Source organism: Pogonomyrmex barbatus, unplaced genomic scaffold (genome assembly GCF_055798465.1).
Source record: "Pogonomyrmex barbatus isolate J1 unplaced genomic scaffold, ASM5579846v1 scaffold10, whole genome shotgun sequence".
In the NCBI taxonomy this organism is placed as follows: Eukaryota; Metazoa; Arthropoda; class Insecta; order Hymenoptera; family Formicidae; genus Pogonomyrmex; species Pogonomyrmex barbatus.
Window position 1 is genome coordinate 2,507,565 of NW_028297099.1, and position 27,839 is coordinate 2,535,403.

The 27,839-nt window shown below is 43.7% G+C and overlaps 1 protein-coding gene across 9 annotated transcripts in view; it reads right to left on the bottom strand.

The window, feature by feature from the left end:
• The window catches only part of kug (FAT atypical cadherin kugelei), a 288,772-nt gene that overhangs the window by 16,337 nt on the left and 244,596 nt on the right, over positions 1-27,839 (bottom strand). For 7 of the 9 annotated variants that reach the window (XM_011632545.3, XM_011632549.3, XM_011632547.3 and 4 more), the window contains exons 4-11: positions 27,460-27,566; positions 26,866-27,070; positions 19,815-19,876; positions 6,886-7,041; positions 5,033-5,143; positions 2,797-2,946; positions 2,088-2,301; positions 251-1,811 (exon numbers count right to left, since the gene is read on the bottom strand). In XM_011632545.3, the coding sequence (XP_011630847.2) occupies positions 251-1,811; positions 2,088-2,301; positions 2,797-2,946; positions 5,033-5,143; positions 6,886-7,041; positions 19,815-19,876; positions 26,866-27,070; positions 27,460-27,566 (2,566 nt within the window). The remainder of the gene's footprint in view (positions 1-250; positions 1,812-2,087; positions 2,302-2,796; positions 2,947-5,032; positions 5,144-6,885; positions 7,042-19,814; positions 19,877-26,865; positions 27,071-27,459; positions 27,567-27,839) is intronic. The other 2 variants (XM_089085546.1, XM_011632546.3) reach the window with 1 other exon arrangement.

Sequence of the window (27,839 nt, forward strand, 5' to 3'; positions counted from 1 at the left end):
CATGAGCTATATGTTAAATTTAATAATTCTTATGTATTTTTAATTAACAGTTGAAAAAGATTCTTCACATAAATGCAATTCGAGACTTATTCTCCTTTTACAAAAATAACGGAACGTAATAGAATAGAATGGTGCAACGTAAGCGGAATGTAGTTATTATTATCATGAATAAAGCTGTATTTGATAGCGAACGCGAAATACAAATAAGAATCTTGATAGCTAGAGAGCTCGCTGACATTTCAGCACGTACCTCAATGCTGTTCCCTCGGAGCTGTCAGGATCCACGGCGTTCACTCGAGTGACAGCAACGTTCTTGTACGTCGGCAGCAAAAGCGTGACGTTGTAATCAGTCTTGGAGAACTTGGGCGGACAATCGTTGACATCCGTCACGGCTATCATCACCTTGGCAGTCGTCTCGGACGAGAGCCTCGGTTTACCTAGATCAGAGACTTTCACGTGGAACGAAAACTTCGGAATCGTTTCGTGATCCAGTAGCATGACGGTGCGTATGGCACCGGTGCTGGAGTCTATGTGGAAGTACTTTCGCGGTAGATCTTCGACGATGTCGTAATTGAGCAGCGCGTTTAACTCGGAATCCGCGTCCTCGGCCTTGATGACCAGGGGCGCGCTTGAGTTGGTTAATACGAGAGAACCGATGCTGGCGCCTTCACTGATCTCGCCGCTGTACTCCGCCTGCAGGAAGTGCGGCGCGTTGTCATTCCTGTCGAGCACGTGGACGATGACATTGCAGGTGGCCGAGGCGCTGGCCATGTTCGTGGCCGACACCGTCAGATTGTAGAACTTGGTCTTCTCATAGTCCAGCTGATTCTTAATGACGATCACGCCGGTGCTCGGGTTCACGAAGAACGTGTCGTCGCGATTACCGCGCACAATCTCAAACTGCAAGGACGACGTGCTCCGCGCCTCCACGTGCTTCACGTACGTGCCAAGCTGTTGGTTCTCGTATATCTCCGCGGATAGTTCCTTCTGAATGAAACGCGGTGGCGCGTTGTCGGCCATTTTCACCCTCACGTACACCGGCACGGTGTTCGCCAGCGCCGGGGAACCGTGATCGGTCGCCTTCACGAGAAGGGTATACTCGGAGGTGACGCTCAGATCGAGCTCGCGTGCGACACGGATGAAACCGAGGTCTGGATCGATGCTGAGCGCATTACCAATATTGCCGGACGTGATCGAATAGGTGATCCTGGCGTTCTCGCCGCGATCCCGATCGATCGCGCATACTTGCACCACCGCCGCGCCGATCGGCGAGCTCTCGTACACTTTGCCCTGAATGATCTTGCTGATGAATTCAGGCGCGTGATCGTTATGATCGTGCACGGTGACGATTACTCGAGCGTAGTTGCGCTTAGCCGGCGTGCCTTGATCCTTGACCATCACCGTCAACACGTGCTCCTCGATTGTCTCCCGGTCGAGTGGCTGGTTCAACGTGATCGAGCCCAGCACCGAATCTACGTGGAAGATCTCGAGTGACGCCTGATTCTGCGCCGCGTGCAGGCTGTAGAAGACCTTCTTATCCTCATCCTCGTCGGTCGCGTGTAGCTGCAGGATCTTCTCGCCCTTCTCGACATTCTCCGAGATGTCGACGCGATACGTGTTCTCGGTAAACTCCGGACGGTGATCATTGATGTCGATCACCGTAACGAGCAGCTGCGTCAGCGTCGTGTGCACGCCGTCGGTTACGCCGATCGTCAGGTTGTAAAAGTTCTGGGTCTCCCAGTCCAGTCTCTTGGCCAGCAGCACGTTGCCGTTGTCGCGACCGATGAAGAACTCGTCGCGTTTGTCGCCGTCTAAAAGTCGGCAGAATTCAGGATGACTTTCATGACTTACATCGCTTAATCCTCCCATCGTGAATACGCGCAATTGTAACATTTAAAATGGTATAACAAAAATTTTAAATTTCTTTTTTTTTTTTTTTTATAATGAGATAAAGCCTTATCCTTGCGTGTCAGAAGCTTCAAAGTTAAAAGTTGGATTATACTTTTGATATGAGAATGTTAAAAAAAAACGCGATGTCCCACACGAAACTCTGTTTTGTGATCATCGTGAAAAACGGCCGTTCTTACCTAAAATGTCGTACCACAAAGAATCTCCGTCTTTGTCGCTGGCTTGCACGAGAGCGACTAGAAAGCCCGCCTCGTCGCTCTCCGTGACTTCCACACTTTGATTGTTTGTCTTGAATATTGGAGGGTTCTCCGATTCCTTCGGCGCCTCTACAACGCGAACGGAAACTCGAGTCTGTTCACTACGCTGGTGTTCTCCGTGATCGGTCGCTCGTATCTACAGAATATACAGCACGCGTAAAAGTTTCCATCCAAATCGAGTTTACGTTACGGGAATATCTGAATATGTCGCATTATAAAATCAGAATCTAAACGTGAATCAGAATCTTCAACGTGATATAATATCATGTAAATTTTCTGTAATTTTTTCTTGTCCCAATATGTTTCCTCTACTGTGCGAACTACTATACAATTTAACGCTACTTCACAGGAATAACGAACATTTACGTATTACATTTTACTTTTTACTGTTTTACTTCTAAAATTTTTCTATAAAGCAGGAGGACGCACCACAATTTTAATGCAGTCTGCATTTGCAATTTGCGAGTAAACAATTCTCATAATATATATAAAGTACTCCTGGTTTCCATTTCCAAATTTTCCACTCCAAAATTCTGTTTGTTACCTTTGATTACATAAAAAATTATGCTTTTTGTCTCTAATAAACAATTATTTATACACTTACACTCGTGAAAAGAAAATTAAAAATTACCATCATTTCGTATTCTTGACCAGCCTCAAATACACGTAGAGAGTATACCATCCCTGTGGTAGGATGAATTTTGAATTTGCCCCTTCGACCGCCCTTAAGGCTGTACTGGATTCTCCCGTTGTCACCGATATCTTCATCATACGCAAGAACCTAAATGCAAATTTCAAGAATTATCTCGCGTTATCGCATTACGATAAAAGTCAGTCTACTGCGATGGAAATTCATCCGGCATAAAAGAAACGTTAGTATATCGCGTGTAGTCTACAGCGGCATCAAGAAAACGCTGCAAACGAAAATTAACATACCCCATAAATAAATAGTAATCAGTGTCAGTTAACGCGAACATTCCTATCAAAGATCGCAAAGGTGATTCGAGGCGTCGATGCGCAAAGATCGCCTTTAAAAAGAAATCTCGCTTCTTCTATTTTTTTTCTTTCTTTTTATTATAAATAAGAGATACTTTTTCCTGCAATTCTCTAAACGCAATTCTCTCCGCAGAATGCATACTCAAGCTCGCGAGAGATAGAGAAGATGCAACTTGCGCAATTACGTTCCTTACGGCGTCGCGGAGAACAACGAGCCTTCGATCGAAGCGCAGCGTGGCATAATCCGCATGCGGTACATCGAGAAAGAGCTAAGATGACGTCGTGATAGCAAAATACAGCAGGCTCTTCCGTTCTATTGCCGGTGTGCCTCAAGCGTGCTAACGATCGTGATCGCGAAATGCCGCGGACTCCGGCCGCGAGAGCGGTAACCGAGCGAAACGCAAACCGTTGCGGTGCGACGCATGCACGAGGATGCACGACGCTCCCACGAGTGCATTCGCGTGTTATCCTCGACGAAACGGGCGAGTCCGTTTGCGGAATTCCGCGTGTGCTCGCGGAAAAAATACATTTCTCCATTACCTTTCGTTGTCTCCACTCTGGACAGTTTTCCTCTTTCCCACCGAATTTTCCCCGCGTATACTGACTCGCTCGTTTACGATGCTTCTCTTTCCGGCATCTTTTTCGAAAACTCCTTTTTCAAGAAATTAAAATAATCGCGATAAATTTTACTAATTGTTTTCGATTTCAATTTGTGCGGAAGAAGAATCTGTTTTGACGATTCTCTCGGCGCGCCTCTGATCCCGTTCTTGTCCCGTTCTCTGTATCTTATACGACACATGCACCTCTTCGCACACGCGTCATATTTGCATTATTTGCAATTTTGAACTTATATTCGGCGCTCGAGACGATACGCATATACGGATACAACTCGCGATATCTCGTTCCGTTCTATTTTCTTCCAGCTGTGCATTCGGTCGTAAAAGTGAGCACCTTTCGATCGCGTATCTTATGTTACGCGATGTTACGCGATTGTACAATATAATCCTCGGAAAGAAGATATATTTCTTTGACTTCGGAGTAAAACAAGACTCGTGCCAAACTGGGAATCCAGCGGAAAATTTCGCAGTCGTAGACGACATCCTTGCTGCCCGCAAGATCCTCGGCGGTGTGCAATCATTAGTAGTGATAAGATAACGGAACATTCTCAGGCGGCAATCTCGCGTACGATAAGGCAACATTCAGGAGCGCAACACACATAGACGAGCACAAGAGAGGCACGAATTATCAGTTAAAGAGAGAAGGGGGCGAAGAGGAAGAACGGAGAGAGAGAGAAAGAGAGAGAGAGAGAGAGAGAGAGAGAGGCGTAGGGGGATGAAAAAGGATGCAGCCAAGAATGCCAAGAATAATATATATATATATATATATATATATATATACATAATACATAAATACTGTGCGCAAGATAGGACAAGACATTCAATTAACCCTTGAATGGTCGCGCACTTCGGAAACTTGATTACCGAATAAAGTGCTATTATATAATAATAAATGTCCATCTTATAATTACCAACTTTGCCTTTGCAGTTAGTTAGAGAATAATTCGATTATACGCGACCAATCAAGGTGAGATCGATTAAGTGCGTGTACACGTGGCCGTCCTATCGACGGGCATAGCGGTAGCATGAGAGAAAGAAAAATATTACGTAACCATAAACATGGATTAAAAACAGTACAGTCGGCATAAAAGCGCTCGTGAATCAACGCAAACGGCCCGCGCAAAAATGAAATAATCCGATCATCCGGAAATGAAATAAGTTTCCCGCATAATCAAATATAATATAATACATAAGAGCTAGTGTATGCTCGCGCGCCACGCCAGGCGCTTATTTTACGTGCCAAGGTGTCCTTACCCTGAAGATACGATCTCCTGACAGGGTGTCGGGGCTAAATGTCTCCCAAGTCCCGTTCTCTAGTAACGTATCGATCGAAAGGTCGAACTCCCGCGAGCGGTTCCTCGATTTCTGTCGAGAACCAGAGAGGACAGCTTTTAGCCTCAGGACTGTTTCTATCGGGCGATTCGATTTTTTTCTCCCCTCCCCCCCCCTCCCCTCCCGACGGTCATACATATCTGCGCGCCGATCGTTTATCCTCGTTCGTAGCCTTCTTCCTGTCTGCGACGACACGTCGGCCGAGAAAAACTTGAAGACCATTCAAATTTCGAGGTATTAAAGGTAAAGGAACGCGAAACCTCGCTTTACACCCTTTTAAGCAGAAAGACCCGACATTTTTGCGTAATTACTTTCGCACGTGGGCCTCATTTTACATCGGCGCTACATTACACCCCCGGTATCACGTATATACGCGATGGCAAAATTATTTGACCCACACGCGCGATGAGATTTTTAATTTAAAATTTTTGTATAGACGAGATTGGTGGGTATTGTTTCGTAATGCAAAGTTAATGCTTTTGTTAAAGTTCGTTTGAAAAGTTCGTTCTCCATTTTGTATTTTTCAGACACGGCACTGCGCTGCGGCAGAAAGCGCTTTTTTCCATCGTATTTTTCTCTTTCCCTGTAACACGACGCGGATTAAACACATTACGGGCTTGTATAGTATTGCTGCGAATAAATAATGTTAATATTCGTGTCTCGTGTGTGTATGCGCGCGCGCATAACTTCAATGAAAATTAGCATATTTTATATGCACTCTCTATCACCAGTTAAGACACGATGAACTTTGGATATTTAATTATCCTTTTACGATAATTAAATCTGGAATATAAATTGAAAGAAGGCACTTCTTTTTTTTTCTTACTGTTACTCGGCGACAAAATCTCGCGGTCGTGTCTAATTGTAAGCGTGCCGTATTTAAGTATTGATCTCCCTTGGATCAAAATCGTAAATTCTCTCGTCTTCAATTAGGTCTGCATCGTTTCAACGACGCCTCGTAATTTAATTTGCGCCGGCCGACCTCCAGCCGATGCTCGTGTTTGCAGCGGACGTGCGACGTTCACACAGAAGTTCACCTTCGTATTCACAAAGGTTACACGTGAAAGAGAGAGCGGTAGAGAAAGAGAAAAAGAGAGAAAGAGAGAAGTGGGACGACGGCTGTGTGTCGGGGGATCCTCGTGCTGGGGTTCGTGAGCTAAATCTACCCTTTCTATGCGACGATACTCGGTGACGCGGGTTACTTTGATCACATCGAGAAGAGAAGACTCTGATGGGAAAATGATAACGAAAAAGCGAGGGAGGAGGAGGAGGAGGAGGGAGGGAGGGAGGGAGGAGAGAAGTCGCAAGTGGTCTGCTTCATGTTGGTGTAATATATCAGGCTGTTTCTTTTCTATTTTTATGGTCCGTGTGTTACTCTTGCGGATCGTGCGTCGGTGGAATACCCGCGAATACTCCGGATCAAATCACGACGGCCAAAATGCGAGATATGAATAAAATTTTACACGCTCGTGTAAAATTCGCGAAACGATTCATCGTCCGCATTGCGGATTAAAACAATTTCGCAGGTAACGCGCGGTATGTACAGCGGGGCACAAAGGTTGGGGCGCTTTTTACGGGCGGGGACGACAACGGAGAAAGCCAGAGGATCGTTCGGGAGAGATTTGGGTCGCGCTGTTCGCGCGACTGCTTTTGTTCCGCGTCCGCCGGTCCATTTGTCAGCATGAAAATGTATTTACAAGAAATTCGGGTGAGAACGAAAAGCCCATTGAGACGAGGCCGTGTAATGCGCAAAGAAATACGGAAGAAATTTGTACCTGGAAGAGCGGCTTGTCTGTCGGTGGCGACGCCGGAATTTGGACCGTATAGAACGTCTCGTCGAATTTAGGGCTATGGTCATTAACGTCCTCTACCTCGATGACGATCCTCGTAGTCGACGACAAAGATGGCCTACCGTTGTCTCTTACCGTCACCTGAAAGCGTGAAATCACCAATCACAATATGGAACAAAGTATGCATCATCATTTATATTATTATATTGAAAACACAAAAAAATAATCAAAAATATATTTTATATATATATATATATATATATATATTTATATATAAATGTATAAAATAAACAAACACGCATTGGAATTACAAAGCAATCGCGTTCAAAAAGATATAAAATAATATATATAAATATATAAAATATATGTAAATGATATTGACAGAGTACATTTGTTACATTAACATAACTGGATTAAAGACAAAAAATAAATTAATAAATATTAAATGAAAAAATGGTAGGAAAGATTGCCTGATAAATTATGTAAAACCGCTGTACCGTTACATTTAAAATTTTATCTTTATGATAATCAGACATTTTGATAATATAAAGGACAATATACCCGGGTATAATGTTCTCATAAATATGAAAATTTTATTAGTTACAAAATATTATAAATATCGCTACGAGAGAAAGTGAGAGAGAAAGAGCTATGTTATCGAAACGGATTTAGTAATATTCGAATATTGAAAAGCCAGCACCGATAATTTCAGCGAATAAATGAGTTAATACGAATTCTGATTAATTCATGGTTAAATTAATACAGATACTGAGCTATGAACAAATCAAATCACAGCATCAACATATCGTTGACTCGATTTATTACTATCTCATAATGAAAGCATGCGATCGGCTTTACCATACAAATTTCAATCTCTTTCCCTCTTCATCATCGATTTATTAATATACAAAGTCTGCTCTCGTTTTCTCTTTCAGCCATATCACGATAAATAAATACTCATGTATTCGAATTCCACTATAACGAATATTACGTCGCGCGTATACGCATAAATTAATATTCCCGTTTGATTATTCAGGGACACACAAAAAACGCGTATAAATACACTTTCCCTTAATTCGCGCCAGGTCAATTATTATCCGGAAAATGAAGAAGGGAGAGAGAAAAATGTATTGGGAAAAAGTCCAGAAGGTATTCCTCGCGATAATGCGATAACTTTCTAGATTCTCGCCGGTACGACATTTCGTACCGCGCCGCACCCCTTTTTCTCGCTTACTGCAGGTCGTTGTCTTATCGCACACGTTTCCACCCTCCTTCTCCTCGTCCTGCGAAAATCCTGAACCTTCATGAATATCGCACGTAAGATCTGGGCAGTCGGCTGTGCTGACCGAAAGAGAAGGAGAGAAGGAGCTTTGGGTCGTAAAACCGAGTGTCCCCACATCCGAGACGACGTCGCAAATCCGAGATTCCGGCCTTCGTATTCGCGTCGCCGTGAGAATCTCGCGCACACTGGAGATTGAAATCCGCATGATTTTCAGGATTTCATATTTAGATGCCGCTGACATACTAAAATGGGCTTTATGATAAAGGGGCTTTATGAAAGAGAGAGTGAGAGAGATCTTTTTAAGGATGCATTTTAATCATCTCGACGGATATAAACGCCGAGAGACGAGAGAAGCGTCTCGCTACGATAAACGCCGAAAGATATGTCGCCGGATGACCGTTTTAAACCAAACAAACTTATAATTAAATCTCATAAATGAATTATGCGAATATCTTGTTGCTCGCTCACCGTAACTTTTAATTGACGAATCTTAATTGACGTCTTCATCGTGACGGTCGTGCATCCGGCAAAAGCCTCGCGTTCCCGATTACGTTCGTTTACCTCGCATCTTCTATAAATCTCGAACGTCGCATTACGATTTCGCAAGAAAAAACACTCCCTGTCTACCCATTCTACGCCCAGTTCTATAGATAGATCCATTTCCTAAAGCGAGCCTCCGTGCAGACGAGAAACGAAGCGTATGACTCATCGCTACGAGGGCTCTATTACGAGCCGGGCGATCTGTCCATCCGTCCGGCGGAAGAGCCGCCGGCTGGACTGATGAGAGAGCAGACCGGTTACGAAATTCTCCGTCTCGTGGCCCCTCCCGCGCCGTCCCCGCCACGTCGTTCTTCGGCGCAATAATCGGTCCTCTCACGAAGCAATTTCCGTCCGGGTAGGAGGGAGTGTGGAAGAGAGAGAGAGGGAGAGGGAGAGAGAGAGAGAGAGAGAGAGAGAGAGCGAGAGAGAGAACGGAGGAAGGTTGCGGAGAGACCGCGACGTAAATCCAATGTCCCTCGGGATATCTCGCGGGAGAGGACTACGCGCGTCGGATCCTCCGGGGTAACACCTGCACTAAATTAGGAGTACGAAACTCGCTTTTATACACCGGACGTCGTACTAGGTACTGCAACATTCTCATCTGCGACGACGCGAAACAGCTCCTATGGATTTCCTTCGTACGTATTCGAAACGGCCATACGCTTATTCGCCTGTTCGTCATATAGGATGGATCTGAATTCATTAAATAGAACACGCCCGGAGGATTTTTACCCTGTATTTTCTGTCCTCGCGATTGATTATCCAATATGTTAAATGAAAGATTATACTTCCAATTTAATCCATCTTGTACGAAGCGAAAATGAGAGCACTATCTATATATTATTCTTTGCCTCAAAAATATAGCGCAGGAGCAACTTATTTTCCGCGATGGTGTAGTGTTTTTCCATTATTACGATGCTAATTGCGATCGAAACCACATGTGTCCCATTTAATAAATTCGAAGAGCAACATCGACAGTGGAATTCCGCCACGTCGCGTTTCTTCGAGGCTATATAAATTTCATCACAGCCATCTTCTCATATCTTCAAGGCGGAGGAATATATTAAGTGTCCTACTTCTGGAGCACCCTGTACAAGATGAATATGGGTCCTTACGGTGCGGTAGATTGAAACGCTTGGCCGATCGCGCTAAATCCGTCCGAGCGTCGTCGTGTCTCGCCCGAAGGTAGGTTTCCTCGCAGGTTTCCTCGCAGGTTTCCCTCGCTCTTCGCACTCCCTTCAAGCATTCGCAATTTTATCATTTCACTCCGAGTGCTCGCGCTTCGGGCTATCGGGGCGGTTTAATATCGGTATGCGATCTATGTAAACCGCACGGGAGGATGGCGAGATTCCGAAAACGTGCGCGAGTCAGCACGGTAAACATGCGAATTCTAAGTAAAGATCATTATCCTGCCACGTACTAAGTACGTCTTCTTTCTTCTTCACGTGCGATCTGGAGTATGATAAATGCGCGTTGATGACAACTTCGGGTTGGCGTCGGATTTCTCATCAGTGTATCTTACGATGTTCATTATTACGATGTTTCAAATGTTTCTTGATCGCGTAAAACTGACTGTTAAAAATACTGCCAAACAATACCAAGCAAAAAATTTACTACATTTTGAAATTAATTTTTAGTAATTAAACAAAATATATTACGCAGAATATAATGTAATTAATTTTCCGATTTATTTAAAGCTGATCTCTTCTTTGCAAAAACATTACGGAAAAAACTACTATTTATTTCAATTTTATTCTTAATTCTCGATATTAAATATCTATATAACGTCACTCTCTAATTTGCAAAGCTATCAAGGTAAAATCCATTTAAAACTTAAATAAAGATAAAGGTCTTACTATTCTGCAAAATCTTTCATTTTCAATTAGTTAGATCCATTTCAGCCTTTGACCAATTGATCAAAGGATTCGTAAATAAAATATACTTCTGAAATAATAATTATAAGAGCTACAGAAGTTTAATTAATCTAGAAGAAAAAGTATTGACCTCCTTCCCTTTACAGAATTTTTTTTTTATTAACTCGGAATTACAAGAATGGAAGACGCAGCTTCTCGCGACAGTTTTCGCGCGTGATCAGTGATCGAGCCGTATTATTTCTCTGACTGGAAGCTGCAGCTCTAGGTTGATTAGCGAGCGATAAAACCGCCGGACGCCTTTTCGGAATAACTTGACGACGTTTCCCAGCGAGAAGTACATCCCGCTACGAGAGACTCCGGTTCTAGAGAGGAATCGCGTTTTCCTCGTGATTAGGGGTAATAGCCGTGCTTTGCTCGAGTAGTTCTTCAGAGCCTCTCCCCGCCCCGTCGTCCGCTCTTGCTCCTCTCGCTCGGCTCTCCGTAATTACCTCGACGGCCTCTGGTGATTTCTCCGGGCTTAACCCCGCGTTTGTGGCTAAATCCGAGGAACTCGCCACTAGCTACGACGAGGCACCGACCCTCGTGACAGTCTCCGTAATAAACTCGGAATTGCCGCGCGGAATGCCGCGCGTGGTTTCGCAAAGTAGCCGAGGCTGGCTTTTCTCCTTGCATCATGCGGCCGTCGACGTCGAGATCGATCGACCGCTGACTTTCGGAAGACACGAAGCTTCTACGAATTTATAGTGACGATATTTCCGACCATCATCAAAACGACTCTCTTTTACATCGAAGAGACGTCGAATCCTCTATCGTCATGAGATACCGAGCGAATAATCGAAGATTCATATCGCAAGATCAGCACCGTCGATGGCGAAGGAGTCACTTTGCGGACGATGCAAATCGTCGACAACGATGTCCGGTAGACGTCATTACCATGCACCTCTCGAAATCTTTTTCACCTCGAAGGTCGCGCGTTGATTTTTACGGCGTTTTTTACAGAAAAACGATCAAATACTAGCCATTCAGCGCATTCTAACAGAACCGAAGACAGCGAGGACGTCAATTTTAGCTTTTACACTGAGTTTGCCTAAAAAATTCAAAATATTTCCCGGCGCGAGATCGGACGCGGCAATAATGAAATCAATTTAATAATCCCGTTCCGCCTAAAGCAAAGTTTCGCGGAAGCTGAAATCCAGTGACGTAGCGGAGCGGAAAGCGCAATGGGAAATACGGGCTTATCCCGGGGATATCGAAATATTCTCAGGTCGACGTAAAGCTCGGCGTTAATAATGATCGGTCCATATCCACGGGGAATTTCTCCTTTGGACTCTCGCATTACTTGGCCGGAATAAACTCGTGTCGACCCGCGCGCTAATTTCGCGCCGTAATAAATTTGCGCTTCCTCCGCGAAAGCTAATTTTCCGAGAAATATGGCACTCGCGGTCTTCCTCCATGGGCAAAAAATTGTATTTTCTCGCGATGCTCGCGCCGCGAACGCGCGTCGATGTTACATTCTATTTGGCAAGCCAAGTTTTACTGCTTTCTCTCCTCCCTTTTCTCCTCTCTCCCTCCCTCTCTAATCTCTTCCTTTCTTCCACTCTTTCTCTTTGGATGAGTAAACCAGACAGATCGTTAAGGAAATATCACTCGCTCGCCGAAGCAGAAAAGCATGCATAATTTGAACTTCGTTCTGGAGGAGACTTAACTTCGTGCCGGCTGCTCGCGTGGTTGAGGCAGTTTCCGGCGACCGTTCGCTCCAAAGATTTACATCCGCACGCACGAAGTATGATTTCGGAAATGACTACACGGCGGATGGATTATCATAAAAGATTAATGGGACGAGCGACCGATACTTTGGTCAAAAACGTGATAGCTGCAACATTCCGTTACATTCATTATTCATCGGATCGCCGATGGTTACGAGCGTTTGCCGGCGTAAGCCGGAGTCCGCAGCGCAAATTTGCCAAATCTTTATATCCTAATGAAATGAAAAAGATTTCACCTGCCGATATTGTATTGTAATTTAAATCGGCCACCGAACGTTCCTTTTTACACGTTCCTTAAAAATATTCGACAAAATCGCTTGTTCTCCTGGATAATAACAAAATAGATGCTTCCTATAAGCTAATTAAATTTATTAGTTATGTACCCAAGAAAAATTTAACAAGATATATTTAATCCAATTTTATTTTTTTTCTTACAATTGATCTTTATTTTTCACAAGTACATCTGTCTCTTTCTTTTAAACGTATAAATATTAATTAATTATAAATAATTAATAATAATTATAAATAATTATAATTATAATTATAAATAATTATATTTATAATTATAATTAATTATAAATATTAATAAAAGTCTAAAAACACAAAGCTTTTGATATTTTTATTAATGTCTATCTTTTATCAAGCCGAACGAAAACATAAAGAGTATGAAAATTTAAACTAATTCAACCGTTTTTATTTACAAATCACTGATTTTCAATAAAATTTTGCTTTATCGCATGAACATGCAATCGTAGTGTTTTTAAAAGCAATTGTATTCAATTGTATGGGCGCTCTTTTATCTAATCCACTTGAGTTTGAAATTCACGCTAATAAGCGTGATTTTATCGAACGTTATGTATATGTGAATGATTCTAAAAAAATATGTATTTAACTAGTCGGTTAAAGCAGCGAGCGGATGGAACTGTCATTTAGCTACCAGCTAGGCATTGGAAAACGCTTATGGCAACTCTGCGAGGTGGCTAAGCGGTTAGATAAACGCTAAAGAATGACTATCTGAGGTCGGAATAAAATCAACTTCATCGCATGGATGTCCCGAAACATTCGCAATCCGCGATGTCTTATTTTAAAGATGCCTTGTACCTTTTAACAAAAATTATCATTTGATAATGAAAATAATTGTCCGCGTGAGATGATATATATTATCGCATTATTATTATTATATACGACGCAAATTAAAGAAGAAAAAAAAAATAAAAATAATGAAATAAATATATTAAAAATTTTATATTTAAAATTTTATTTTAAATATATTAAATATATTTTAAATTTTTCAGAAGAACGCACTTTTATAAATTAATAAACTCCAACGCATAAAGTAAAGATTTCCAAACTTTGTCGTAAATTTACGGTTTTCGTTTTCTCACCGGTATGAACGGATCGATGCAGGGACGAGACTCCAAAGATGTTATCAGAGAAAGCACTGCGCGTAATTGCGGTCGTTAATAATTGGAATCCTTGTCTGGGAGGCCAAGAGACGCGGTTTCCGCACACACACCGTATCAAACACCGGGTAAACGCGGGCCACGGTAGTATTTTCCTTTTTCTTAAACTCACCGTTCAATCGTACGGTCATAAAGTTTATCTTCAATTAAAGCGTGCTTCTTAAGGTGCAATTAATAATTCTAATTGGTATTACATGACGAGTACATGCGTGCTTTATCTAGATGAATATCGAGTTTCCTCTGGAAACGTTCGACCGAGATAAGCCCAAGATCTTCCGAAGTAAGTCGAAACTGTGATCGGCGTGCCGCGATCTGCATCGCGATACAATGAATTCCACAAAGGAGCGACGGAGTGCACGCGTTCGATCTCTCTCTTTTTTTTTTTTTCGTTCTTTCTCTTTTTTTTCGCGCGAGTTTTCCTCGACTGCGCGCGCCTTGTATCTCGTTCGTCATTCGACCGCAACACACGAGATATTTGCAGAGTTTCCGCTGCCGAGGTTTCCTGGATATTCATCATGATTATTTTCTCCCTACTAGCGCCGCGTGCAAAAGACCGAGACCTCTTTTGCGATCCGCCGCGAGAGGCAAACAGAGGAAGCAACTAGGCAAATGAGAGTGGCGCCGGGCATTAATTATATAGCGTATAGCGTTGCAGCACACAGCTATATGCGTTGGATGCGCGAAGGGAACAATCCCTTTCTCCCTTTGCGTTTCGCATTTCGACGGGGAAAAAGCGAGGAGAGAATCAAACGATTCGATATTTCGGCCTGTTCACGCCTGTTACGATACATAAAAGATTAACTCTCTCGATGTCTCTCGATACCGTACAGGTAAAATGAATGTAGAATCCCGCGAATTTACGTGAAATTGGCTTCTTTAAATGCACTTAAGTGCACTGCTAAATTATACCGTGCAACGTCCGTTATTTCGCGTGGCAAGAAACTACAACTTATCGGAATAATTTTACAAAAAAAGATGGATGTATTTTGAAAAATTTGTTGTTGTTGTATAAATATAAATGTATTTACTCCTTTGTGTTTAAATGCAGAATTTTAAACTTCACGCGATACGATGGCAGCGAGACGAGCGGATATTTTTGCGTTCGTTCCTCCAGATGTTTCCCGAGATACAAAACTCCTTATCCTCAAACGAGGCATGAGACGCTATTGTTTCTGGATTTCTTTGACAACGGCGTAACACTCTCTCATTGTAACGATAGCGTCACGTGCACAGAGTTGGAAGTTTTCGTTGCAAGAAGGATCAGACATTGGGCGTCACGACTATAATCCTTACGGCGGTGGGCGAAAGACGCCAGGAAGAATTCAGTCAATTAAGCGACTTCAGCGACGCTTCTGAGTGTCTGACCGACGAGACGGAAGCAAAGCGAAGGGTTTCGCGGGGAGGGAAAAAGGTAGATTACGAAAAGTGTAAAAGGGAGAAGAACAAGACGTAGGGTGGAAGAGAGTTGCTCTCCCTTCTCCCCTAACTTTACGTCCGTTTATCGATTCTTTCCCATTTTCCGTCGCTTATTGTTGATTAATATTTATCACATTTTTTAAAAACTTTTTAAATTAAAGTAAAATAAAAAAGCGGAGTTACAAGTTGAATCGAACGCGAGGCAATGTTTTTCCTTGAATAATTACATGTAGGACTGAAACATCGGTACAAAATAATTATTAATAATAAAATTCGCGTCCGTCTATGCGGAATGAATCACGCGTTTCGAGCGTTTAAACATTGAAAGACGCTGAGCGAGCGCGGCATTCGTCTTCGCTTTATGGCTTGCCGTTGTCGGGAATCGGCGTGCATTACGCATCGCGTCTGAGCGAAAGCGCAGCCGCCGCAAACCTGTGGAAGAAACCTCATGAGAGATAGCGCCTAAGGCCTGTCCGAACCGCCCTTATTAATATACGGCGCATGTTGAAAACGACCGATCGTGCACGGTGGCAAGTCTGAAATATGTCCGCGTGTATCCTAAAGAAGGGGATATATTTTTCGACGTCGCGGTCGAGAGAGAGAGAGAGAGAGAGAGAAAGCGTGAAAAATCACGCCTATTAAGGAAGAACCGCCGTAAAAAGCTTTCGGTACCAAGCGGGTGGCTCGCAATGATTCGCAAATCGTCAGAATTCACGCGCAAACACACGCCATCGTGATTAAGTAATCGTAGAGAAATTGCATTTTTTAACAAGGCTCCTTGAAAAGATTAAAAGTAATTTACTGCTTGGCACTTATACTCGAGAAACTTCATTTTGAAGTTAATAAACAGCGCGATAAAGATATTTGCATAACTAAATAGAGATTCCGGGCAATCAATCTGCCGTCGCGTTTTTGAAACGTCTTTAACTTCCTCAATTTCTCATCAAGATTACCCCCATCCGCTTTCTTTCGCGGAACGATGGAAAATTAATTCAAAAATTTGCTGCAACGTCTGCAAGAGTGACACGCTCAGTGAAAATTGATTCTTATGTGCTTCACGGATTATCTGTTATCGGGCGACTTCGATTTGCATTCAAGTACGCCCGGTCGATCATAAATTTCGATGAAATATTCTCAGGCAGATACTTGAAGCGGCACCTAGTAGAGAGCCTGTTCTACGGTGGTAAGCAACTTTCTGGCTTACTTCGAATATCGGGAGGAGTGTCTGAAGCGCGTCGAAAAGCCTAGTCGAAAACGGATAACGTAATGGTCATGTCAATAAAGCCCTCCAGCGAGCACTTGTCGCATATTCGTGAATTTGATGGGCTTTTTACTTATGCGTCTCGCGGATTTTAATTCGATTTATTTCAGTCTGTCCGACTGACATAGCAAAGGAACGTGAAGTGATTCGTTGTCATTACACGCGCCGTCGAAAGCGAGAGGGCTTATTATCTAATATTTTAGATTCATCGAGCGCTTTGCGTATTACGATATGCAAAAAGGGCGCCTGGCGGCGCGAGATACGCACAGAGAGACGGTCTCCTCGTGGTGGAGCCACGAGTATACATCCGGGACTCGTAAATTATGCGTGGAATTATGAAAAAGGGGGACACGGTTACCCCGGTCACCGGGTCGCGTAACCTCGGTTGACCTTTCATGCCAAAATACCAGCCAGCCAGCCACCTCGCCCCTTTGACATCGGGCCATACGCGGTAAACGGTATATCGATGACAGATAAACGAGTTTGGCGAGCGAGCGGATGCGCCATAAAAAGAAAATCTAACGATCCAACGCGGAATCTACAGGATATACGCCCAGTTTAGATGAGCGTGCTGCCAATATCGCTGTTTCGACCGATATCAATTTCGCCAATGTTCGGCATAGTTATGGTTACGGCACGATAGCCTCGCAAACTGCTATCCGAAAATAAAATGGAGTTTTAACTAATACAGAGAGAGGAGGGAGAGAGAGGGAGAGAGAGGGAGAGAGAGAGAGCCGAATGTATGTCGTTTGCTTTTTGTAAAAGCCAGAATATCGATAAAGAAATCTCATGCCTCATGACCCTTCCCCCCGTGTGACACGCGTAATTTCTGTCTCTCTCGCACAAATGTTTACACTCGAGAATACATACGAAAATTCTTTACTGTTTATGAATGTTAAAAATTTCCTCGTTCTCCGGTTGAGAAGCATAATGAGCGTAAATTAATCCGCGTGATTGATAACGAAGAGGTAATCGATGAGGCTTATATTCCAAAAGAAAGCGCTAAAAGAGAAAACTCTGTACATTCATTAATTATTCGTGGCAGAGGGACTTTGCAAAATTGTCGAAGTTTCTCCGCAAGAAGGTGGCAGGCGGGCCACAGGAGAGGCGATCGTTTTCACGAACTCTTGTTTCTAGAGCCAAGACTCATTTAACTCGGTTACGAACACAAACACGCTGTTAACAACCCGCATCGGAGGATCAAAGCCTCTTAAAGTGATTTCCTGGTCGCGGCACGGATCCGACGGAGAATTCCCGTAATGATATCTAACGAAATCAGAACCCACACGAGGGCAAACTTAAATACTGGAGGGTCCGCTGCTTGTGCGTCTTCCGGAAAATATTATTTGTTCTGACGTAAATTTTAAATGTTATTTGTCTCGAAATAAAATAAATAATTCTGAGTTTCGCCAAAAAGTTCTATTAATGATAAATATTAACGCATTAACGGTTTAGAATGCAAAGCTACGATATAAATGATTTGATTTTCGATTTGATTTTCCTGGTTTTATGGGGTACGCTTAATTTGCTTGGTCGACGAGATGCGCTGAAAATTTAAGTGCGACATACGAATGAACGAGAGTACGGCCATTAAAACCAATAACGTGCGATTTAATTTAGAACGAGTATATGTCTGTGTTAATTACGAAATACTTTGTCGCTTTGCAATGTTCTGCGCGAATCGTTTTTTTTTTTTTTTTTTTTTAATAGTATCCGATATGATTTTATACTACCAGAACTACTTTAATTGTCATGAATAATTCAGCTATCTTCAAACGCGTTTAAAAATACGCATAAAAATAAACCTACAAATTGCTTCATATTTGTTCGGAACTTGCGGCATTACACGCCGCAATAATCATAATTTTGCGAACGCTACGACATCTGCCGCATTAAGATTCCTATGAAATTTTACAGACGGCATAAGCACTTAGATGCCACAACCGTGGTGCTTTTTACTACTTCGAGGAGAAGTCAGAGTTCAAGTTAGTGGGAAACGTTGTGAAATGTTTTTCTTTTTCAGAAACGGAACGAAGTTAAGAACTATCTGCGATCTTATTTGCAAAGCTTCCCTGAACGCGCGACAACGCCAAAGTGTTGTCGGACAAGAGAATTGGCGCTGGTGTAAGTAGAGAATTACAATAAAAACTGAAAAGACATATACTAATAACTTTCGTCCATAGTAAAATGAATGCGTGAATTTTTTAAATTTACGAGACTGCCATACGTGAAGCTTCGTTCACGTCATCATTTTAGTTTATTCATGAAAAACAGCTTTTCCTATATTTTACATTTAATTAATAGAACTCTTTGAAATGTATTACGACACCTCAAGGAAGGAACTGGAAGTCCATCAGCTATATCGCAATTCTCAAAATGGGATCCTTTTGCGGCAGTGGCAGAAGACGCAGGAAATAAGGTGGGACCGTTTATCCTATCAATCTAGTAGTCTACATGGAAGCCTCTCGGTGAAATTGGTATCGTCTCTTTCACTGCTTTTATCGGTGAAATTTCAGTGTCTACCGCCCGTACACGACGTGAGACTATCGCGAGCTCTTTCTTTAATCCCGATGCAGGTAGAAATTCCCCGGGAGACTCCGCCGACCTTCCCCAGAGAAATGTCTCGCCTCCCCCCTCCCCCGGTGTCTCACCCTACGACCCTTCTTCTTCTTACCGTAAACCATTGTACCCTTCTCAGCGTTGTTCTATCCGAAGCCTCCCCCCGACCTCTCGGCCTCCTTCTGCCGCTTTTATTCTTCTTACTTTCCATCCGTTGTCCCAAGTCGTCCATTCGTTTCTCGACCTCTCTCGCCCTCCGTTCATACTACCCCTTTTCTCACCGCGCTCACCTTAAGTTAGCCTTCTCGCTTTTATCGTCGGAGGCAGCAGATTTTCCTCATTTTACTTTTCAATCTCACGGAGGATGCGATTTTCTTCCTCATTTCCACTCCGACAATATCGAGAGAGTGACGACGGAGCAGACGGAGCGAAGAGAGAAGGCAAAAGCGACAGTTCTAAAACTTTATCGACAGTATCGTCGAGAAACGAGGAACGAATGGACAAGCGGAACGAGAATGCAGCATTAATCCATCTATCAGCTGTTGGCGTTAGCGTGCCATTAAGGAACACGACTTGCTCTAACGATTCTGAAACCGATTAGACCGTCGTCGTCGTCTAAATGACGCCGATTACGAAGATACAATTTGCTCAGAACATCTTCCATTTCCGCCGAAATTTATTCGCGCTTCGAATTCACTCGCGATTACATTGCTAATTTAAGAAAGAAAGAAAGTCCAAGTGTAGCTGACTTACCTCCAACACGTGTTCCGCCTGATTCTCACGGTCGAGCTTTCTGCCGCTGGTGCTGATAAGACCTGCAACAGGAATGCCGCAGAGATTAGTAGATTGTTCAACGATTAATAAATAACGCGATCGGCGTTCCGTGCCATGCGGTAGGAAAGTAAAACGGTGGCACTTTGCACGATCCTCCACCTCTGCCTCGATAAAACCCTGGGGGAGGACGAGTGAACGCGGCACGACCCCTCGAATTGCGAGCGAACGGAAGGCTCTCCATTTATCGAGACAAAGATCGGCCCGATGGAACAAGCCCGACGAAATTATAGCGTTCAGATTTTGCTGTGCGACGCGCGGAGTACTCCTCCCCCGTCTCTCTTTCAACCGCACCCCGCTCTGCTCATATTGAGCTTTATTTTACGTTCCACGGAATCCCTTTTATCATGGGCGCGGACTCCGGCTTGGAAACTCGATTGAGCAAAAATTCGCAGACGCGAAGCTATCGGCGGGAGAGGAGAGAAATTCTTTCTTCCGGCGAACCACTTTGTGAAAAACTTTGGAAAACTGTGGAAGAGGAAGATGACAGCTCGAACGCGTCCCGCCAATTTTAGAAGAACGACGCTGCTCATAAAATAATTAATGGGACAAGCGAGGTAATGGAGAGGGGATATTTTTGAGCGGCACAAGTGCGATCCGCAGAAATTTGCCTAATAAAGATAAGCCTCGCGCAAAGAGCCTTCACGAGATGCGTTGCAACAAAGCGACACCGCCAAACAAAAAAAAAAAAAAAAGGAAGCCCTTTGCAGTACACGACTGCGCTTTTATAAAGCCAGAGCGACGGCCTTTTTTTATTAGTCTTACGGCTTCCGGTGACGGCAATGTTCGTAACGCCCAGATTTCATATTACATCACGAGCTGCTAATCGAGTTACGAGGAAGCCGTTGTCGTTCCGCGCCGGAGTTTCGATTCACCACGCCGACAAGGCGATGCCGGCTCTCGTAACTTTTGCTTTGCGGCCCCGTTATGATTAGCATGGTGTGAATTCGAACTCGCAACAGATACGTATACGGGATGCATCGTGATTAAAGCGAATCACTTCCACACTTTCGTTGGCCAAACGCGTCCGTTGCGTCGGTCAAACCGTTGCACAGCGAGACATCGTTATTGAAGGCGCGAATGGAACGAAAGCGCAAAAGTGATTTGCGGAAGTGCGAAATCTTCGAATCTAATCTGTCATTTAATCGACCTCGCGCCATTTCGAGTCGCGATTAATTGCGCTCTTTCTTCGTGAATTTCGACAATTTCAGACGCGGCGGTCACGTTTCTCTTATAGGAAAAGGGGGATAGGAGGGGCAAAGCGGAAACGTGGCGATAGACAGGAAAAAAGGGGAATTGCGGGAAGTGCCGTTCGATCGAGCCGCGAACGCGAACGTGAACGCGAACGTGAACGCGAACGCGAACGTACAGAGCTCTGGCGCTGTAGAACGCATTTAAATAATTGCTTTTCGTTTTCGTTCCTCACCCTCTGGGCCATGTCGACCTCGGCTTGATAGGAATGCACGCCCACGCGCTCGCGCGCGTCGAGGGCAGGCCGCGGGGCGTGTGCGAGACCGCGAATAAGGCCGGAGCGGAAAATTCGTTATCGGAAATCAACGATGGGAGTTGAAGAAATTATTTACGATATTATTTACGATATTATCGATGCGGCGATGTTACGATGGTCGACGTTCGCGAATGACAGCGGCTGCGCAACGTCGCAAAAATAAGAATTCCGCCTGGCATAACGACGAATTTATTTTCTCCCGTAGATCCCAATGGACGTCGCGAGGACGTTTTTCTTGAAGCACCGGGCGGAACGCTCGACGGAGTAATATTTTATGATGATAGTGAAAAATGCTTCCGGGTTAACGGCGCCGGAGCAACTGGAAGGCCGCTTAAAGGCCGCTCATCTCTCGCTGGGAGAAAGTTTTATCGGGATTATTCCCTTATGATGAGCTAAGATTATCTGTCTTTCACGAGCGGCGCCGCGAGCGTTTTATGAAATTTGCCTGCCGAGGTCTCGCGCTCGTATTAAAGAAAGTCGCAAGTTTTACGACACGAATAAAAAAAAATCCAAAGGGTTGATTAACTAGGAAAATCTCCCTCGAAAAAGTCGAGTCCTTTCAGTCATGCGGGACTATCCCATTAGACAAAAATAATATATATACGAAACTTTTACAAAAGCGAGGGAGAGGCAATTTGATATTTTGATAAAGCTTCTCCAATTTCGTTGCCGTTATTAAAAACGGCGCTAGATGCATTAATCGAATTGATATGAATTGCGACCGTTTATAGTTGATAACACCGCTGGCAATCAGCGACGTACATCCACGAAATAAATAAAATCTCATATTTCTCCATTTTTCGCGTAATTAATGAAATTAGCCGGGGATATTTGCAACGCTCGGGGGTCGGTTTAACAAAAAGCCGGAGATTTCTGAATGCGACCCACCCTCGGTGGCCCGGGCCGCCAGAGCTTAGCGGGTCTAATTAATACCCCGGGTTTTACGTCCTATTTAGTCGTCCTATCGCGGCGCGAGGGAACATTTTTGCGTGGTGACGCGATACGCGACGAAAGCGCGACTAACTGTGCGATTAGTCGGACTAGGTACAACGTCGTGTAACGCTTACGACGTGCCGTTCGTTTATGCGAGCTCGTTCCCGCAGGCGAGGTCGCATTACTCGGCCAAGATCTATCTAATCTAATTTCGTACTGCCATATAACACCGCCATTGTTCTCTCCATCGTCATATCTTAGCTACGTGCCGCTGTAACTAGAGGTCCACCCACCCTCGCCGGTTAACATCCGGGTGTATGCATGTTCGAAGAGCGTTTTCGGCGTAAGCCGCGTCTCACTTCCCGAGATACTTCGTTAAAGAAAAGCGTAAATGTACAACGGATAACGTACACACTCCGCATTCGCGACGAAAATGTCGGAAATAAAACACCGCCGGGTGTATTTTTTTAATATTTTTCATTGCTCGTTCAAGAGGAACGTGTTCATTACTTTTTTCTTTTTTTTGCTTTTTTTCAGCGTGCAACGTGCGGGTACACTTTTGCAACTTATTTGCGCGTATATTATCAGAGGTTGCATAGTCTTAGATCATAAAACAACACCGCGGCTCGTGCCACATAATAATGTTAATGAAGGCGGAGGGACGACGGGTGTAATCGTAAAGCACGTGTATGCGATATACCGTGACGCGTTATTTCAGCGTGCATTCTGGAGCGTATGATGGAGTAGCCTTTTTGCCGGGCTGACCTTTTCCATCGGCCGCGCCGTCTCTTATACGGCGCGACACATTCCGGAAGATTAAAAAATCCCCCCACACACGGTCTCCTTGCTTGTTATCGGACGCTCGCGAAAATTGATCGAGAGGCCGCGGCCGCGATGATTGATGGCGCGCGAATGCGAAAGAGGTGTCTGCGCGTAGCGAAAGCGTGATGAGGAAGTGATGCATTAATCGAGTGATCCGGTGATTTAATTGCGGAAACGAGGACCCGGCCGGCTGCGATTCTTCCTGAAAAGGATGCTTTTACGATGGAGGCCCTCTAATATGGGTCGCGAAACAATATTACTGTTAGCTCGTGATAAAACCACGCTTCGGCAAAAAAACGGTGGTCATTAATTTTTCTCCAATATTGTCGACTTAACTTAATGAAATCTAAGATAATTCAGACTACAATTTAAAATTGAAATCGATAAGATGACGGGAAGTACTAGTCGAATATTTCGCTATTTCGTTCTTGTTAAAAAAATTAAAAAAAAAAAGATACGCGTGAAACTCCTTAACATAACCAGTTACTTCGAATCTCACTTTGACCACACCTTTATAATACCGTAATTATCCGTTTAATTATACGATTATGTGTTATAATATAGTAATTAGTTCTGGCTCGTAAAAATATATATGCGTTGGCTAATCAGTTTTCATATTACGTTGCTGGTATTACGAATGCAAGAAAAAAAGGTATAAAATTAATATAAAATTATTTTATCTGATTAATGATCTGTGAAAGACAATTCTACTATAAATTCTAGAATTAACTTGCAATCATAAAATGCTTTTTTTCATCGATACGAATGACATTGTAGATAATAAATTAGCCATACTTTGCCTTAATTATATAATTTTACTAATTTTTAATTAATCGGTGTAAAAACGGAATTTAAGAGAAAAAAACTGTTTACAAAAAAAAAAAAAAAACAAATTTTACGCCCGCTGCGCGAGGAGTATCGTGTATCCAGTAGTTTCCCTTGACCTCACGACGATTCCGGGCTATCGTCATTAGTAAAAACCACAATTCCTTTCGTGGTCACGGCTTCGTTACGCGCGGGGCCTCTCGGCGGAGCGTAATAACGTCGAGTAAATAGGAACCTGCGGCGTATTTGCCGTAGAGGCAAGTCGACGATATATCGCGCTCTCCGCGGAGGTAAATGCAACGGAGGCAAAAACATCCGTTTATCTCGCTTCCAGACCGACCGATTGTGTTGCGACTGAGCAACTCGATACGGCCGGCGAGGCTCGGGCTGCATGGAAAAATCGAGCGATGTCGTTAAACGGCCTCGCGCCGTTGATAAATAATAATTCCCGTCGCGCGCGAAGAGGCTACACGTAACACGGCGACCGGCAATAAAATCGACGATGCCTCTTCTTCGGGGTGGCGGAAACCAATTTAACCGGTATTACGTGGAATTTGGAAGCCGTCCGTCCTTCGGTCCGTCCGTTGCATTACGTTGCAGTAATTGCTGTTGGTAGAGTGGCAGTCGCCACCGGGAAACTGGGACGGAGCCCCGACGCTGATACTTTCCGATATATATTACATCGAATTCGTGTGTCCGCGATGAATATTCATACTTTTCCCGTCTATCAATCTATTTTGATTCAAAATGCCAAATGTGGAATAATGTTTCGTTCCGGACGGGGACGGCTCGATGGCTATTTCTAAAAAGATCAGATCCAATCTGTCGATGGACGCAACCGTCGGTGATGCAATCACCTTATTCGCGATGTAATCAAGGATAAAATGATTGTCTTGTCGAAAGAAATAAAAGAAACAAACGACAAGATAAGGTTCTTTTTATTTCATAATTTAGTGAGTTGCGACTACTTTTACGAGACAAAAAAGATCGTTGTGAGAACGATTCTATCTACAGACCTACATTTTGTATAAAATATGATATTGGATATCGCATAATATCGAAATTGAGAGCTTTAATCTATAATGTAACTGTATAATACTTTAATAGCATATTCCGAAAATTAATTAGAATCAAAACTTCCTCTCTCAATATTCGGTTATCTAACGCTTCCCAAGATCTTCTTCGCCTCCTTTTTCTTTATTATACAACATAAAAATGCCATTATTATAATCGCGCATCAATTGCTAATTGTTTTTCCACGATTTTCCCAATATCTTTTATTTAAATTTTGTAAAACGATTAAGTAACTTGCATGTAGCGATCAAAATCTACCAGTAATAAACTCTTATTGTTATATAAGTGAAATATTTAAGTTTACTATTTTATTGTTATATAAATGAAATATTTAAGAACCGAGAAACAAAAGCAAGGGGGATTTTCCATTTATAAATGGACAAACAAACGCGGATCGAGGGTAAAAATGATTATCGTAGCGCGAATGTACTTCGACTTTCCGTGACTAATTTTCGATAATGGCTACATCAATACGAGATTCACGTTACTTGACCGATGATAACCCAATGACATTTACAACCGATACGATTGATAGGTTATAGTCAAGTATTTCCGTTTCTGGCATGGTGAAGAATCGGTGAAGAACGACCGCAATACCGCACATGTCGGGTCGCGTTTTATCCGTTTTAAGGAATCGTCCGGTCGTCCTGTTCCGCTCCATTTTCTCCTCGCATGTGAAATACGGAGGATCGCCATTCGCGGGTGAGTCCGGGGCCAAGTTTTTACACAATTCTGAACATTAAAAGTTCCGCGGACGGATAGCACGCGAAACGGATTGGCGAAAGGGAAGTTTCCGGGGATTGGCCGACGGCGATGAATACAAATCAAACGTCGGCCGACTTTTTCCATTGTGAGCCATCTCCCGAGCCGTATAACCGACTTTCATTTTGCATACTAATACCGATCGCAAATAACTTTCGAAGAATACGAGATGTCCGTTGTTTGTGACGGGAACGCCTGGTTGAGTGCCAGAAAAACAGGTAAAGAACCAACGTTATTCCAACCGATTTTCGGGTTTTGCGATGGACGAAAATAATATCTGTTTTAATAAACCGGATCTCTCCCTTTTAATACATCCCTCGCTATATTATTAGCTTAACTCGGTACTTTTTCCACGGTGAAGTCCCGACACGCGAATATATAAAGTTCCTGTCCGCCCGTTACATTTCGTTCCACATCCGCTCTCATACATTATTTCGTCGCGCTAAACAACGTAAACGCTGCCTCTTACGTTATTTATGAAGTTTCTGAAGTTAAAGGTATGGCGCTGTCCCAGATCTGAACGAGCTCGCGAGATAGGGGCTCTCTCATCGTTTTGTCATAATCCCCGAGCGTCTCACGCGAGGAGGAAGGCTAAGCGTGACGATAAAGAACTGATGAATATGGATTGACGTTCGATCACATGAATTTGCATGCATGGCCAAGTGAGGCAGGAACAACATATCTTCAGACGCGCTTATATATCCGCGTTATCAGATCCGAAAGAGACGCGTCGTTAAAATAAAGATAGATCGCGCGCCTTCGTGCTATCCGTCGGAAACATAATTTTCACGTTCACGACACGGAATTATCGACGGCGAGGGGCCAATATCTCGATCCGTTCTTCGATTCCGGCCGGCGAACGAACGTGGATTCGATCGAAATCTCTTTTCATGGAAGCGGCCAATCTCCCGATTCCGTAACGGATCTATTAAAACTCTCGGGCAGCGAGATTGAACTCATTACTGGCTACCGAGTGTGGCTAAAGACCCGTCATCCCGGATCCTGACCGCGAGACAGCGTCGATACGATATAAGCACGCTCGAAACTTACCGGTGGTGGAGTTGATGAGAAAATAACCCTCCGGATTGCCGCTGCTGATGGTGAAGACGAATTGCTGAGGCAAGACGTCGCGGTCAAAGGCGTGGATCTGCAGGACGCTCACGCCGGCGGGCGAGTTCTCCGGCACCGAGGGATAGTAAACTGGAAGCTCGGTCAACGGCGTGTTATCATTCTCGTCCAGAACCTGGACGTAAACCTGCACACGCGCGGAGACAATCATCTGATTATCCGTTGAACAAAGGCCTACTCGTTAAATTAAATTTACGACTGGGGGAAAAAAAGAGAAATAATCGCGAGGAAATTCGTGTGTAACATCTCGGCGTATTGCCACAATCGTATCCAGTTTATCTCTATCTGTTCTATTTTTCTTTTCGAGGATCTACGGAAACGTTTGAGAACGTGAAATGAAATTTACTGGCCGAGAAATAGGAAAAAGAGTGTAAAATAGAAATGAAAAGGTAAGAGCCATTAGACGGAAGAACGATTCGTTAATGAAAACTACGTTGTAGTTAGTTTCCATTTGATGCTTGTTTTTCCAATGATCTCTCTATATATAATTTACGAAGTCCAATTACTGAAACTTACTTGGAGACTCGAGCTCTGCGGAACCACTCCGTGATCCTGGGCATAGATCGTCAACCAGTATCCCCTCTTCGTCTCGACGTCGAGCACCGCCTTGGTCATGATGTTTCCTGCAACAAGCGGAGAGAACCGCGTAATTAACTCAGGGCAACCGAGAATGAACAAGCCCGCCACGATAATATCTCGATCATCTATCTTATCATATTCGAAATAATTCACTTTATTCGATCGATCCGTCGCGCGTAATGAAATATATATGCAGGTGCGAGCCCGTCAGGCGGCTTTCTCGAAATGGAATTAATATTAAGAATGTAAAATAATCGCCGTACCGCACGAGACCTTTTGCACCCCGGCGTTCGTTATCCCCCTCGTGCAGGGACTCG